The sequence below is a fragment of the Pelophylax lessonae genome, assembly GCF_965119305.1.
Source record: "Pelophylax lessonae genome assembly, chromosome: 4".
NCBI lineage: Eukaryota > Metazoa > Chordata > Amphibia > Anura > Ranidae > Pelophylax > Pelophylax lessonae.
The window spans coordinates 299,512,906-299,529,707 of record NC_138771.1 but is presented as its reverse complement, the minus strand read 5'-3'; the positions used below and the strand labels follow the sequence as shown (position 1 = coordinate 299,529,707).

Genomic DNA, 16,802 nt, shown 5'->3' with positions numbered 1-16,802 from the left:
TGAACAAGCAAATGTCTCCCAATATTTGGCCCGTGTGTACAAAGTTTAAAGGCCCTGTTCAAAAAACAACATGCTGATTTTTTCTGCGCAGGAATTTGCAACGTGTATGCAGTTTTCTGCAAAGAAAAAAAAAACTGACATGAAATCAACATTGGTGGGATGAAATCAACATTGGTGGGAACATGGCACATAACTAATGCACAATAAAACTGATGTCAACATGCATAAAAACTCACTGAAACATGCAAGAAAACTGATGTAAACTCACATCTCTGCGCGTGAAATCTGCGCAATTTTCCCATCAGTTTTAATGCACGCATGGTGTAAACGAGCCCTATTTGAAAGGGTGACAGTGTTATGTCAAAAAGTGTCTTTTTATACAGTTTTAGGGCCAGTTTACACCACAGAAATGCAGCCCAGATGTGCTCCAGTTTTTGATACGGTCCAGTGCATTTTTTCCCCACTCTTTTTTCCTAACTTTAAATAAGTACATGTGTGTTCCAATACATTTTTGGTGCATTTAGGTGCATTCCAGTGCATTTTTGATGCACTTTACTGTGTTCCAGTACAGTCCAGTGCAGAAAAAATTCAGTGTGTTCTACTTGTCTCCTAGAACTGAAACACACTGGAACTGACTGCACTGGTGTGAACTATGCTATTGAAAACCATATAACCTACTATCCATGCTCGTTTGATGAAGAAAAAAAGCACGCTGGACTGCATGTGGAATGAACTGGCCCTTAGACCTTGTCTTTCTACATGCGTTCTGCAGGGGGAATGAAAAAATAATAATTGTTCCCTGTAAATTGATGTAAACTCATGTCTCTGCAAGTGAAATCTGCATGGTTTTCCCATCAGTTTTCATGCACGTATGATGTAAACGTTCCCTCACTCTAAAGAGTGTCCATCTTTCCCATCTTATAAAGCAGTCACACTTACCGATCCATCAGTTGGATTAATAGTGTCATACATTTTCCCACTGTCGGCATCCACAAACTGCCCATTTATAAAACACTGGTATGGCATCTTCACAGTCATGTTGTTCACATCTAATGTAGCCTGTCGTTTTAAAACAATAAATTATTCAACAAAACTAGGTAATTTACAAATGGTCGATCAACAACAATATGTACTTGTAAGCAGCAATTTCTGTGTTTGTATTCTAAACCCATGCATATACAGTACATCGCTAAAGCCAATATACTTACGGTGACCACACGTTACAATCTGGTTGTACAATCATCTATTTTCTTTAATTTTTCAAAACCTTTAGATAGAAGAGAAAACCTAAACAATCGATTACGTTTGAATTCAACTGCAAAGGTCTCTACACTACAGGGTAGATCTAAAAGAGAATGTACAAACTGTATAGTGCAGTGATGGCAAACCTTGGCACCCCAGATGTTTTGGAACTTCATTTCTCTTGATGCTCATGCATTCTGCAGTGTAGTTGAGCATCGTGGGAAATATAAATCCAAAACATCTGGGGTGCCAAGGTTCACCATCACTGGTATAGTGTATGATGGCCTTTCCCATCTTTTTTACTATGGATCCATAGTAATAATAATATGCAGGACTGTACTAAAAATTATTTTATATTCGAATTATGGTACATAAGCCACACCACATTGGTGAGAGGCAGTCCCCTTAGGCTGGTGATCATTGAAAAGAACGACCCATATATTTGTGGTCATTGGAAATAATGCCCCTTACGTTGGCGGTCAGTGTGAAGAATGGTCCTTACATTGTTGGCACGTGGAAAGAATGCCCTCCTTTATAGGCAGCTAACATGGTCATTGGTGCCAGTGGTTAGTTAACTAGCAAAAAAGAGGAGGCGCTCCACTGGTACCATGACATTGGCTCTACCAAGTCGCACTGGTGCCAGAACTATTCAGGCATCCCCAGGTGGGAATTTAACCGACTACTGCTCAAGGAACCCCTAGAAATCTCTGGAGGAATACTAGGGTTCACATAGGTACACATTGGAGTTGATTTACTAAAACTGGAGAGTGCAAAATGCTGTGCAGCTGTGCATGGTAGCCAATCAGCTTATAACTTTAGCTTGTTCAATTAGGCTTTGACAAAAAACCTGGAAGCTGATTTGTTTCTATCCTGAGCTCCACCATATTTTACACTCTCCAGTTATAGTAAATCAACCACTAATCTGGCATAAACATGCAGATTAAAAAGTAAGAGAGACATCAGATGTCTTGATTTATATACTTTCAAATCAGTACCTGAGAAAATTTCACAGCCATGGGATTAGTAGGACTTCCCGGGAACCACTAAGCACTGGCAGCCTCCATGTTTTTCCCAGTACAACTTAAAGCGGAACTAAAGAAGGCACATACTAAGGATGATTTTCTAAGGGGGGTTGAGAATGTTTACGAAAAAATGTATGAATATTCACTTAAATAATCCAATCATGTAAAAAGCAAATACCTATTTACTTTAAATACCCAATCATGTATAGATGCTTTTTACCTGATCGAATAATTGAAGTGAATATTCACATAATGTTTTGAGGTAAGATTTTCAACTCCTTTAGGTAAATCAGCCCTGGTATATTTCTGCGAAAGAAAACTTCCTACTTGCAATTTTTAGCTCCTGGGCAAAGTTTTTCTTTAAAGTAGATCGAAACCCAGTCACCTAAATTTCATATAAGCTTTTTAATGGTAATGTAATTAAAAAGTTACTTTCAAACTAGTGATCCTTCCATGAAGGTCTGTATAGAGGCAATGATGATGTCATTGTTTTGACGACACGCGTCAGGCGACCCGACTTACGAGCAGCACGCCATCCTATACCGTGGTTTATTTCATTATGCTTTTATTATCCACTTCAATGTGAGTATGATTTCTATTTAAGAATGAATAAACTACCCATACGATCTGCACTATCGTCCTGCCTTCTTTCATTGAGGTAAACCGGAGTTGATGTGACCATATACTCCACCTGGTGGTTTGACCCTTATCCATATCGTCACCCTAACATTGTGGCTGCTTATTTGAATGGGGCTGATGTGACCATAAGACGAGATTGATCCCTTGATTGATGCCGTATTTGTGTCCTATCCATCGCTCATAATTATTCATTATCTGGTAAGCAGTTGGTGTTATTCCACGTCTGGGTGTCGGCTCTCCATTTCTGCACAGTTGGAGTTTGGGAACTGGTCTACACTATCTCCTCCACTCTTTATGGACTTTTGGGACTTTATGTGGATGTTTTACATTTTTTAGTGTTTTGGCGCTACTACATTTTTATTTTATGCCTATTTTAGCCTGTAATCTGCTATTTAGTTGGCTGCCTACACTTATTGCTTTATTTGGACTTCATTGTTCTTGATCTAGCTGTCTGAGCGCAGATTCTTCTACATTTTTTACAAATTCTGTTATATGAGTAACATTTGTCTCCCAACTGCTGACTGACATTGTTAGGCCCCTTTCACACGGGTGATCCGATAAGGTCTGCCAGTCTCCTCTTTGGAGCAGCGGATGTCTGCAGACACATGTCCCCTGACACCCTGCCGCCATCTGATCCAATTCGGAAAGGCTCACTTTTTTACTGATTCACAAGATGCCTTGCACTGGGTTGACACCCTGGGACTGCATGTGCCCTCTAGGTCCAACCCCCATACACCGCCCCACTGAGTGTACCTGATCAAGTGGTCTTTTCCAGTTATTCCTTCATAGTACAATCGTTATGATAACCTCCTTTGACAGTGCACCCGGAAAGTATTCACAGCGCTTCACTTTATCTGCATTTTGTTATTTTACAGCCTTATTCCAAAATGGATTCGATTCATTATTTTCCTCCAAACTCTACAAACCATACTCTATAATGACAACGTGAAAGAAGTTTGTTTACAAACTTTGTAAATTTATTAAAAATAAAAAAGGAAAAAAATCCCATGTACATAAGTAGTCACAACCTTTGCTCAATACTTTGCTGAAGTACCTTTGGCACCAATTACAACCTCAAGTCTTTTTGAGTATGATACTACAAGCTTGGCACACCTTTTTTGGGCAGCTTCTCCCATGCTTCTTTGTAGGACCTCTCAAGCTCCAACAGTTGGTTGGGGAGTGTTGGTGCACAGCCATTTTCAGATGTCTCCAGAGATGTTCAATCTGGTTTAAGTCTGGGCTCTGGCTGGGCCACTCAACACATTCAGAGTTGTCCCATAGCCACTTCTTTGCTATCTTGGCTGTGTGCTTATGGTCGTTGTCCTGTTGCAAGATGAACCTTCTCCCCAGTCTGAGGTCCAGAGCGCTCTGGTGCAGGTTTTCATCAAAGACGTCTCTGTACATTGCTGCATTCATCTTTCCCTCGAGCCTGACTAGTCTCCCAGTTCCTGCTGCTGAAAAACATCCCCACAGCATAAAGCTGCCACCACCTTCCTTCACTTTAGGATGGTATTGGCCAGGTAATGAGCAGTGCCTGGTTTCCTCCAGACATGACGTATGCCGTTCAGGCCAAAGAGTTCAATCTTTGTTTCATCAGACCAGAGAAATTTGTTTCCCATGGTCTGAGAGTCCTTCAGGTGCCTTTTGGAAAACTCCAGGTGGGCTGTCAAGTGCCATTTACTGAGGAGTGGCTTCCGTCTTGCCACTCTACCATACAGGCCTGATTGGTGGAGTGCTTCAGAGATGGTTGTTCCTCTGAAAGGTTCTCCTCTCTCCACAGAGAAACGCTGGAGCTCTGTCAGAGTGACCATCAGGTTCTTGGTCACCTCCCAGACTAAGGTATAACAAAATGTGGAAAAAGTGAAGTGCTGTGAATACTTTCCAGATGCACTGTATACCCCTATCTGAAGATGACACTTGTTTACTTCTTTTATGGCAGCTGAGGCCTTTTACCCCAATACAAAGTTTATATAATGTCTGCTGCACTGTATGCGGTCTAAGGGTTCCGTTTCTAGTTGGAACTGTTGGATGTCTCTACATTAGTTTCACTAGTGGGCCAATATCCTGCTGTGTCTTCTTGTGACTACCCTGTTGAAACTCCTATGTACATGGTTCGTTACACTAATCTATCTATCATTGTGCAGGCCTGGATGAAACTATATTTCTTGATTCTCTCTTCCAGTACACAAACTTCCGGCAATCTGGGAGCCTTTTACAGGTGTCGTTGACCAGTGTTACACCATGTCCTCCCTGCAATGCAGTTTTTGTTTTGGGGAAGAAGCTCCAAAGTGTTTGGGTTTGGGGGCTGGGTGGGTTAGGGTAATTATGGTCTATGTTACTTGTGTGGTATGCTTGGTATCTATTTAGTTGGAGTAACACCATCTTTTATACTTTACAAAACAATTGGGTATTATTTTGTGTTTTTGTACATTAGGATTAGTTAAAGTGTATTTTTTCCAAAAAATCTGCATTTCAAAAACCGCTGTGCAAATTTGTGTGACATAAAAATATGAAACACCTGCAATTTTTCCTCTAGGGCCCCTGCTTAAAAATATATAATGTTTAGGGGTTCTAAGTACTTTTCTAGCAAAATGATGTTTTTTTACATGTAGGAGAGAAATGTCAAGATTGCCCTGGACTGGAAGTGTTTAACTGCCAAAAGATTTGTATTTCATTCACGTCAATCTTGTGAGCCAGGCACTACTTGCAGACTGTATAGATAAGTCTCATAGGTGTGTGCAGCCCATGCATTAGGGTATGCACCCCAGAGCTCAAACACACATGCCTTTCTCTGCAGCCTCAGCTGCACGGGGTAGCGAATGAATGTGAAGTGCTCTGTACTGAGCGGCGTCCTGTTCATTCACAAACAAAAATAGTAAACACAGATTATTATTTTTCAGTTATGAATGGACACAGTGAGTGAGTGTGTTCACTGTGTTCATTTAGAAAAGAAAGGGGCTGATAAATTACATATTGACTAGCCCCTTTCCCCGCTCTCCATCCTAAAACATCTCCCGCAGCAGCTGGGGGGAGAGGAGAGGAGGGAAGCCAGCAGCACTGCAGGGTAGAGGGCCAACATGGGGGGAAGCCTGGGTAGTAGGGGGGAATAGGCACTGCATGTAGGGATTAGGGTGTGCCCAGGCACACCCCCTGCGCACACCTATGCTAGGTCCTCCACTGTAGGCAGCACACTATGGTTAAGGCACACCCCTGCTTTCTGAGTGAACAATGAATGAGAAGCAATACACATAATCATGAAACAAACAGAGATAAAATTCCCAGTTCAATTTGCCAACCAGTCTGCTTACCAACCAAATTGGCCTGTCTAACAGTTTGCGTCAATACAGGGGTTTAGTTAGCACACATTTGCAAACGCATGTGAAAGCTACAGGGCCACGTCAATACACATAATCACTCTGCTCAAACTGCTTGCCCCCGTTTCGGCATGTTCGCCGTCGGCCTGGGAGGTGTCTATTGCTGATCCTCACTTTCTCAATATGCTTCACAAAGGATTATAAGAGGCTCAAATAAAAGCAAAGTGGGATACTTGCATTTAACTACTGAATGTTACATAACTGCATTCGTTCTTTTTTTTTTTAAATCTCCCTGAAGTTCAGCTTTAAGAGTCATCTTGCCATGCCTGGCTATGATCTGAGAAAAGTACAGTTAGAAGTCGGCATACAGCCAGAGGGCAGTGGCTGTTTACTGTTCTACTTACGCCAAGAGTATGACGCAATTACCCGTACAGGCTCAGCTATCAGATTTCTCCCTTCTTTTTGCATTCACTGTCCACTCTAGAAATGTTTTCTTCAAAACTACTAAATACAAACTGCATCTAACAAAATGTCAGAGCATTCAGTGATATTATTTGGCTAATTTTGTAATTTAGACAGTTGACAGAGTTCAAGAAGAGTTCCAGCAGTGTGGGATGAAAACAAAAAGGACAGGTTCTAGAAAAAGGTCTCTTTCTCTTCAGAATAAAGGTTGGTGTCAGTGGGCTTTTGTTTGTGCCAGCTTCTCTCCCAATACTTTCCTGCACAGAGTTGACTTCACTCCCTCGGTCAGCAGCCCTGAGTGCCCTTTGATCCATCCATCCACTCCCGGATCCATCACGGACTTATTCATCCCTCATTGGATTCCAGGTTGATTAATTCCCCTTGTTTCATTCAGGGACTTGCACATGGACTGCTAATTCTCTCTTCCTTGTGCATACCCACCCAATATCAAGCCGACCTGCATCCGGGTCCATCCAGGATACACGTCCCAACCCTGTATTGCAGCCAACCCCATACAGCACCACCTATGAGCGCCATACTGCCTATCCTTCTCTCCCAATACAAGTCTAGGGGCGTATTCGCATTAAATCTTAAGGAAGCTCAAAGTTGCTACTACAGGCTTTTGAGCTTTTTTGAGCTCTCATTTTTTTTTTTTTTGCCTGGAAACTCCACTCCATGTTAGCCAACATGTCCATACACACTATGGCTTTTTCAGGAGTTTACAGGCATATGATCTTACAAGCAGAAAAAAACCCCCCCACTAAACTCACATTTTTGAGAGGAGCTTTTAAGCAGAAAAGACGCCTAAGTACCCAAAAGTGCATGAAAAAGCACAAAAAAGCTCAAAAATGCACAAAAAAAGGAAAAAGGAGACGAGGGGAGGGTCTGAAAAAAAAAAAACACATACTCAAAAAAGCTGATAAAAGCTAAATAAAAACATGCAAAAAAAGCACAAGTTTCTTCCAGCTTTTAGGCAGAGAAATAAAAGCTCAAATGCCAGTAAAAACAGCTTTTTTTTTAGCTGCACTGTGTATGAGCCCTTATGGAACAAATAAGCATCATGAAGCAGGTCAACTGCAGGTCAGATAGACATGTCAATAAATTCTGAAAGATCTCACAGGCAATCTCACAATATGAAAGATCAACACAGCCACTAACATTGACATAGGCCATAAAACAGCTATGTAGCTTGGGGAACACCGATAGAACCAACGACTGGCTGTATTGAAACCATTCTGAATGTAGACAGCAGGCACCACAAACTCATACATGCTTTAATGTTTCCTTTTTTTTTTCTATAAATGGGTTTTCAGCACTCACATAATCTATAACTAGTTCTTCTTTATCTTCTCCTCTGAATTTCCTCACAACCATCTGCATGAAGTCTTGAAATGTAGTGGCCATATAGACATCTTCATTCTGTAGTTCTAACCCACTACATTTCTGTTTGATCTCCTCAACCAACCTGTGAAAGTACATAATTCAGAGTAAAAAAGATATAATGACACATAAAAGTTACCCCCAGCTACCCTTCATTAAATTTGTCCCTAAGGCAGTCCCTATTTAAAGTCACTGTGTTGTTTAAAGAGTAACTCTAGTTTTGTTGAGAAAAAAAAAAAAAAATTCCCCTCTGGGTGATCTATGTATATTGCAAGGATTTTACCAAACGTAGTAGCAGATTCCTACCTTTTGTTATTCTGAAGAAATAGCTGTTTGTCTGTGTCCATGTGCAAAGTGGATCTAATGGGAGTGTCTTTAACCACTTGCCCACCATCCGCCATAGTTTTACTGTGGCAGGTCGGCTCTGTTACGCGAAACGACGTACCCGTACGTCACTTAGTGTAGCAGATATTGGGGGCGCACACGCACGCGCCGATTGGCTAGAGGGGGAGCCAATCAACAGGTCCTGCGGATGTGATGTCTGCCGAGCACCCACGATCGCTCCCCATGGAGACAGAACGGTGGTCTGCCGATGTAAACAAGGCAGACCGCTGTACTGTCAGTGATGAACACATGGATCCTGTGTTCCTCCCATTTAGGAACACAGGTCTGTGTTCATCCAGTGAGTAAATCCCTCACACAGTTTGAAAATACCCCCTAGGCTCACATTTAACCCTTTGATCGCCCCTGGTGTTAACCCCCTTTCCTGCCAGTGTCATTAGTACAGTAACAGTGCATATTTTTAGCACTAATTACTGTAGTAATGTCACTGGTCCCCTCAAAAGTGTCAAAAGTGTCAGTTAGGTGTCCGATCTGTCCGCCGCAATGTCGCAGTCCCGTTAAAAAATCGCTGATCGCTGCCATTACTTGTGGCAGAATACATATTGTCCTAAATTGATAAAAAAAAATTGATTTTTAATTTTTTTTTATTGGGAATGTTTTATAGCAGAAAGTTAAAAATAAATATGTTTTTTTTCAGCATTGTCGCTCTTTTTTTGTTTATAGTGCAAAAAATAAAAACCACAGAGGTAATCAAATACCACCAAAAGAAAGCTCTATTCATGGGGAAAAAAGGACATCAATTTTATTTGGGTACAGCTTCGCACGACCACCCAATTGTCGATTAGCTGATGCACTTGCAGAGTCCTAATGTTGAAAGAGGCAGGGTCTGCATCCCTTTAGATGTAATTTCCCTTTCGAGTATCTCACCAAAAATGACATTTTTGTTGCAGGGGATGCCCAAAATCAGACTTGTATCTTAGAGCAGACTTCTGGGAAAATCAGTGAGCCAATCACACAAGCAGGAAATTACATTTCAGGGGGGTGTTCTGTACACCATCTGTGCACAGAACGCCTCCAGTTAGCCATAGTTCATTACATTTTACAGAAAGTTACACCGGCTGTAAATTGAAAAGGAAAGGTCCTTTTTAACCACTTAAGCCCCGGAAGATTTTACCCCCTTCCTGACCAGGCCCTATTTTGCGATTCGGCACTGCGTGACTTTAACGGACAATTGCGTGGTCGTGCGACGCTGTACCCAAATGAAATTGATTTCCTGTTTTTCTCACAAACAGAGCTTTCTTTTGGTGATATTTGATCACCTGTGCGATTTTTACTTTTTGCGCTATAAACAAAAAAAAAGAGCATACATTTTGAAAAAATAACAATATTTTTCAAATTTTTTTATATGAAATTCCCCCCCAAAAAATGTAAAAATCTAATTTTTTTAACATTTTTGGCCAATTTGTTTTCTGCTACATATGTTTGGTAAAAAAAAAAAATCGCAATAAGCGTATTTTGATTGGTTTGCGCAAAAGTTATTGCGTTTACTAACTAAGGGAAAGATTTCTGTCATTTTTTTTTTTTTTTTTTTAACGAGTAATGGTGGTGATCTACGATTTTTTTTGCGGGACTGCGACATTGCGGCGGACAGATCGGACCCTTGACTGACATTTTTGACACTTTTGGGGTTACCAGTGACATTACTACAGTAATCAGTGCTATACATATGCACTGTTACTGTAAAAATGACACTGGCAGGGAAGGGGCTAACTTTATTGGTGATCAAGAGGTTAAGTGTGTCCCTAGGGGCATGCTTCTAACTGTAAAGGGGTGTGGCTAGTGGTGTAACAACAGAGACATACGATCCTACATAGCAGGACCGTATGATCTCTGTTCTTACACAGGGGAGAATGACAGGGGCTTTGTTTACATTAGCCGCCTGCCTTTCTCCCTCTCCACGGGGAGATCGCGAGTGACCGGCGGAAATCAGGTCACTTGCGCGGACTGCTTAGGGAACGAGCGGGGGCGGGAGCGCGCCTCTGGCGGCGAGCCCTCGCTCCTTAGAGCCTCACAGGCGAGCGACGTAGTCCTACGTCACTTTGCCTGTGAGGGGTTGACCCCCGCTGTAAATAGTCGTGCGGCGGTCGGAAAGCGGTTAATAACATTCAATTATAATATGACCTGTGTAGCAATTGTATATGATTTATTACCTTTTTGTTTAGTGTAAGAGGGAGGGGGGGGGGTCGCTATGCCAAATAATTCATGGCACTATCCTCAAATGAATTAAATAATGGGGGCTCCCGTCCACTCTCCAATTGGATAGAATGGCGGGAACAATGTGGGGATTTTAAGGTGCCTAGTGATGATTATACTATATGTAAACAATACTGCATAGAAAATCCAAATACAAAAAGTTCAATTATCAAGTATTAGCATATAGAATGTTAAAAACACATTTAATATGATCAGTACATCAGTATTCTGATCAAGTATACATTTAATTAACCCGACATTGATGAGATCCAGAAGATAGCATATAAGTGTAAAGGGATCGACGCATTTCGCCCTATTCAGGGGCTTCCTCAGGATCTAGGATTATATGCACTACATAGACAAGAATGGTGCATATAAAGCCGTATAACAAATTCATTATTCATTCATTATATTTAATAAAATCATCTTAAACAATAAGAGTGGAATTATCCCTTTAAATAAATCATCAAAGTAACTGTCCCCTGCAAAGAAGACATAGGGATTGATTTACTAAAGACAATTAGGCTATTCAATTTGCATGGAAAGTTGCACTTTGCAGAGGAATTAGCCTCAGAGTTTAGTGAATAGGTGCAGTGATGGCGGACCTTGACACCCCAGATGTTTTGGAACTACATTTCTCATGATGCTCATGCACTCTGCAGTGTAGTTGAGCATCATGGGAAATGTTGTTTCAAAACATCTGGAGTGCCAAGGTTCATCATCACTGGAATAGGGTGAAGTTTCAGTTTGCAAAGAATACCCAATTATGTGCAAGGGAAAATGAACAGTAATTTGGCTTGCACATAATTGGATGATGGAAGTCAGCTTCGTCTTATTCACTAAGCTCTGGGGCAAATTTGCTTGCAAAGTAAACAGTCTATTTGCCTTTACTGAATTGAACCCCCTAGAATAGTTACAGTGGGTACGGAAAGTATTCAGACCCCCTTAAATTTTTCACTCTTTGTTATATTGCAGCCATTTGCTAAAATCATTTAAGTTCATTCTTCTTCCTCGTGAATGTACACACAGCTCCCCATATTGACAGAAAAACACAGAATTGTTGACATTGTTGCAGATTTATTAAAAAAGAAAAACTGAAATATCACATGGTCCTAAGTATTCAAACCCTTTGCTGTGACACTCATATATTTAACTCAGGTGCTTTCCATTTCTTCTGATCATCCTTGAGATGGTTCTACACCTTCATTTGAGTCCAGCTGTGTTTGATTATACTGATTGGACTTGATTAGGAAAGCCACACACCTGTCTTTATAAGACCTTCCAGATCACAATGCATGTCAGAGCAAATGAGAATCATGAGGTCAAAGGAACTGCCTGAAGAGCTCAGAGACAGAATTGTGGCAAGGCACAGATCTGGCCAAGGTTACAAAAAGATTTCTGCTGCACTTAAGGTTCCTAAGAGCACAATGGCCTCCATAATCCTCAAATGGAAGACGTTTGGGACGACCAGAACCCTTCCTAGAGCTGGCCGTCCGGCCAAACTGAGCTATCGGGGGAGAAGAGCCTTGGTGAGAGAGGTAAAGAAGAACCCAAAATCACTGTGGCTGAGCTCCAGAGATGCAGTCAGGAGATGGGAGAAAGTTGTAGAAAGTCAACCATCACTGCAACCCTCCACCAGTCGGGGCTTTATGGCAGAGTGGCCCGACGGAAGCCTCTCCTCAGTGTAAGACACATGAAAGCCCGCATGGAGTTTGCTAAAAAACACCTGAAGGACTCCAAGATGGTGAGAAATAAGATTCTCTGGTCTGATGAGACCAAAATAGAACTTTTTGGCCTTAATTCTAAGCGGTATGTGTGGAGAAAACCAGGCACTGCTCATCACCTGTCCAATACAGTCCCAACAGTGAAGCATGGTGGTGGCAGCATCATGCTGTGGGGGTGTTTTTCAGCTGCAGGGACAGGACGACTGGTTGCAATCGAGGGAAAGATGAATGCGGCCAAGTACAGGGATATCCTAGACAAAAACCTTCTCCAGAGTGCTCTGGACCTCAGACTGGGCCGAAGGTTTACCTTCCAACAAGACAATGACCCTAAGCACACAGCTAAAATAACGAAGGAGTGGCTTCACAACAACTCCGTGACTGTTCTTGAATGGCCCAGCCAGAGCCGTGACTTAAACCCAATTGAGCATCTCTGGAGAGACCTAAAAATGGCTGTCCACCAACGTTTACCATCCAACCTGACAGAACTGGCGAGGATCTGCAAGGAGGAATGGCAGAGGATCCCCAAATCCAGGTGTGAAAGACTTGTTGCATCTTTCCCAAAAAGACTCCTGGCTGTATTAGATCAAAAGGGGGCTTCTACTAAATACTGAGCAAAGGGTCTGAATACTTAGGACCATGTGATATTTCAGTTTTTCTTTTTTAATAAATCTGCAACAATGTCAACAATTCTGTGTTTTTCTGTCAGTATGGGGTGCTATGTGTACATTCATGAGGAAGAAGAATGAACCTAAAGGATTTTAGCAAATGGCTGCAATATAACAAAGAGTGAAAAATTTAAGGGGGTCTGAATACTTTCCGTACCCACTGTACCTCTCCTGTTGCTGGCACTGCCAGTCTCTGCAGTAAAGAGTAAGGATACGGGTCTGGGATTGCCTGAATAAATCGGGACATTTGTCAAGTCCTCAAGGCCCCATGACGCCCTTCTTTGGATCCCCAGCATTCCCACCGGCGGCCTCGTGTTCCAGATTTGGCTCCTGGGACGCGACGGACCATCGACGGGTGTCCCAAATTCTCCGAGCTGACCCGTCCCTGTTGATGTCTCCTGCATCCGCCACCCCCAGTGGTGATCCTGTGAACTGGCTGCAGCGCCGCCAGGCCCTCTCCTATATCCACACTCTACCCTCGTTGACTGATGTTAGGGGAGACCCTTCGGAGTTGGACTCTATCCTGCTCCAGGATGTTCCCCCCACGCACACGGTGTCTCTCTTATATTCCTTGTTATTGCGTGCCCTCCGCCCTGACCTACCGACATATACTGCTATTTGGGACAGGGACCTGGGCCGAACCCTTTCATCTACCGACTGGCACAAATGCTTTGCGATGACACACTCTCTGTCTCCTGCTACCCAAGTTCAGGAGAAGGGGTTCAAACTCTTAAGCAGATGGTACAGGTGCCCTTCCTCGATCGCCTACATTGACCCACTCCAGTCGGACCAATGTTGGCGGTGCACGTCCTCTAGGGGAACGCTTATTCACAACTGGTGGGAATGTCCCCAGATCCATGAATTGTGGACTGAAATTATAGCTCTGTATTGCAGGCTCCAGGCCACCAATGTTCCTGCGACACCGGAACTGGCCCTGTTGTCTCTGTTACCCGGCTCCTCTCGGTCGATCAAGAGAGACGTTTTGAGGTTTTTCTTGGCGGCTGTTCGGACAGTGATACCCAGACACTAGAAGACCAAGCGTGTACCCTCTAAACTTGAGTGGGCTCTGGAACTGGACCGGCTTAGAGACATGGAAAACCTGTTGGCGCGGGAGGGGGACAGGGAGGACCGATTCTCTGCTGCTTGGAGGTCCTGGGACATGTTTCGGTGTTCGGACGCCTTTCAGTCCTGGCTCGAGACGTCTGTGCTACCTGGTGCTGGGGGGCAGTAGTGGGACGTGGGCGGCCCCTCCTGATTTCCTCTACCTTCTTTTCCCCCTTGGCATACCTCCTTACATTCTCCTGTTTTATCCCATCCTTTTACCTTTATTCCCCTCTCTGGCTATACCATTGACACCATAAGGCAATCTTCTTTTGCTTATTTGTTGTTTTTAGGCGTTTCTCATTGGAAAGCCGGGATATTTATCAATGCCTACCACACTTCCCATAATCTCCTCAAGTGACGCCAGCCATGAGAGTGTTTATACTGGGGTTGGCCTTTCCTTGAATTTTCTACTATTTATGTTACCACCTGACATCCCAAGTTGCTGTTTTCTTGACCTTGTGCTGCTGCCAGGATCTGATGGACCTGGCAGTTTAGGTTCCTTATTTGCACTTATTGATATTGACTGTTGTATGCACTTCACAGTTTACCGTATGTCATACCTGCACAATTTATTTCACTGTATGTTTCATACCCCCATGCTTCTCCCCTAATTCTGTAAAACCCTTCTCTTTCAATAAAATAAGATTGAACTAAAGAGTAAGGATGTAGGGGCTGGCAGATCATAGTTATGGGAAACAAAAAATACAGCTTTTACCAGAAGTGTCGGATTCTGCAGGATCTTCCGTTTTTACTTTGAATCATTTTCTTCCACACTGAAGTAAGCTTTGTTCCACAATGCATGTGTAGGTACAACTTTTATGCCTGCTGTTTACAATTTAGAGCAATGATTTAGCCGTGTACCAGCTACATATACTGTGTCAGCATGTTCTTTAGCTGTACTTGCTAACTGATACCTAAATATCTGCACAGTCTCCCCTGCTTATTTCCTGGGCTGCCGGCACTATAATTATCTGCTTCTGAGAGATGCAGAACCTATTCAAAACACCACTGCCTCCACAACAGCCTCACCAGTGTGAAATTCAGTTCTGTGGCTTAACCACTTGACCTCCGGAAGATTTACCCCCCTTCATGACCAGGCCATTTAATGAGATACGGCACTGTGTCACTTTAACTGACAATTGCGGGGTCGTGCAACACAGTACCATAAAAAATCGATGTCCTTGTTTTCCACAAATAGAGCCTTCTTTTGGTGATATTTGATTGCCACTGCATTTTTTATTTTTTGTGCTATCAACAAAAAAAGACCAACAATTTTGAGAAAAAAATATAAATATCCAAAAAAAAGTGTTAAAAAATCAAATTTCTTCATAAACTTAGGCCAATATGTATTCTGCTACATATTTTTGGTAAAAAAAAAAAATCCCAGGGGGGCGTGGCCGAGGATGCGTTCTGCTGAGCTCTGTGCTCTCCCGGCAGTGACAGGCTGCTATGCAGGACTCTCACACCCACAATACGCCGGAGGATAACTCTCAGCCTGCTGAGTCTGGTGAGCTACAGCAGGGGACCATACAGAGGTACCTACTCCGCACAGCTCCCCCAGAACCTCGGACCCCCAGGCCTGACAAGATGGCGCCAGGCCGTGCTGCAGGGAAATCCAAGCCTCCTCCCTCTTCTTCAGCAGCAGCCTGAGCCTGTGAGGATGCATCGCCGGAGATACAGGCTGCACAGCTGGTGCTACATACACCTGGGGCCATCCCTTCAGCGTTAAGGTGAAACGCAATGACAAAAAATTCATTCTCTCAGACCCAGACCAACTCCCTGATTTCTTCTTCTTCCTTGAGCAAGACCCGATAGACATTACAAATTGGTTAGACTGTCCTGAAGATAGACCAGGGCTGCAGAGACGAGGTCCTCTCCCACAAAGGCGTAAACGTCAAAGATCCAGATCCACGTCTGTGGACCATGGGGCACAACGCCCTAACTCACTGGAAGATGGACCAGGCCCTCTATATGAGGATATGCCGAAGACCCTAGTCGCCTTGCTCAGTAGATTGTAAACAGACATCTTTACTCCATCAACTTTCGTCAGGTTTGCATTAGTCATACCCTTCCATTTATGCTATCCCTCCCCCATGGCCATGTTCACGAACTTTGCAGTGTTGGCGCGTGCTGAGGGTGAGGAGCTACTGGATATACAGGCTCTTACCCTGCCCTTCACCTGTGAGATTTTTTTGGTTGGGGTTTGGGGCAGACCATGGATCCTCTGTGCCTACCTCAGCTACTACAAGGTATAGCTGCCATTATACCCTATACTCTTAGGAGTGGTTAACCATAGCTAGTACTTCCATTTAAAAGCATTCCCCTCCCCCTTCCAAGCTCTTGTGTACACCCTTGCCGACCTTGCGGGCAATAAGTGTACTAAATCTATATGTAGCAGTACATTGGAGGGATGGGGACTGCGCTATGTTTATGATGCATGTTTGGGCCATTCCGATTTCTGCTGTTTCTACGTAGTTGTTCATTTGGATTGGGGTTCACTTTTTTCCTCTGTAAGCAGTTCTTATATGACATATAGTTAGGCTTGTTTGCCAACCAACCAGGGATGCTGTAGACTCGTAGCCCCTTTTTTGTTCCTGTTCTCTTCTTTTTTCATTGAACATTTGTTACCTTTGCTCTCATTCATTTTCTGTTCCC

The 16,802-nt window shown here is 43.1% G+C and overlaps 1 protein-coding gene across 1 annotated transcript in view; it reads right to left on the bottom strand.

Annotated features, from left to right (window-relative positions):
• Positions 1-16,802, bottom strand: part of ALDH1L2 (aldehyde dehydrogenase 1 family member L2) — a 120,335-nt gene that overhangs the window by 28,776 nt on the left and 74,757 nt on the right. Inside the window, exons 10-11 of the mRNA XM_082256207.1 lie at positions 8,000-8,144; positions 940-1,059 (exon numbers count right to left, since the gene is read on the bottom strand). Of these exons, the coding sequence (XP_082112333.1) occupies positions 940-1,059; positions 8,000-8,144 (265 nt within the window). The remainder of the gene's footprint in view (positions 1-939; positions 1,060-7,999; positions 8,145-16,802) is intronic.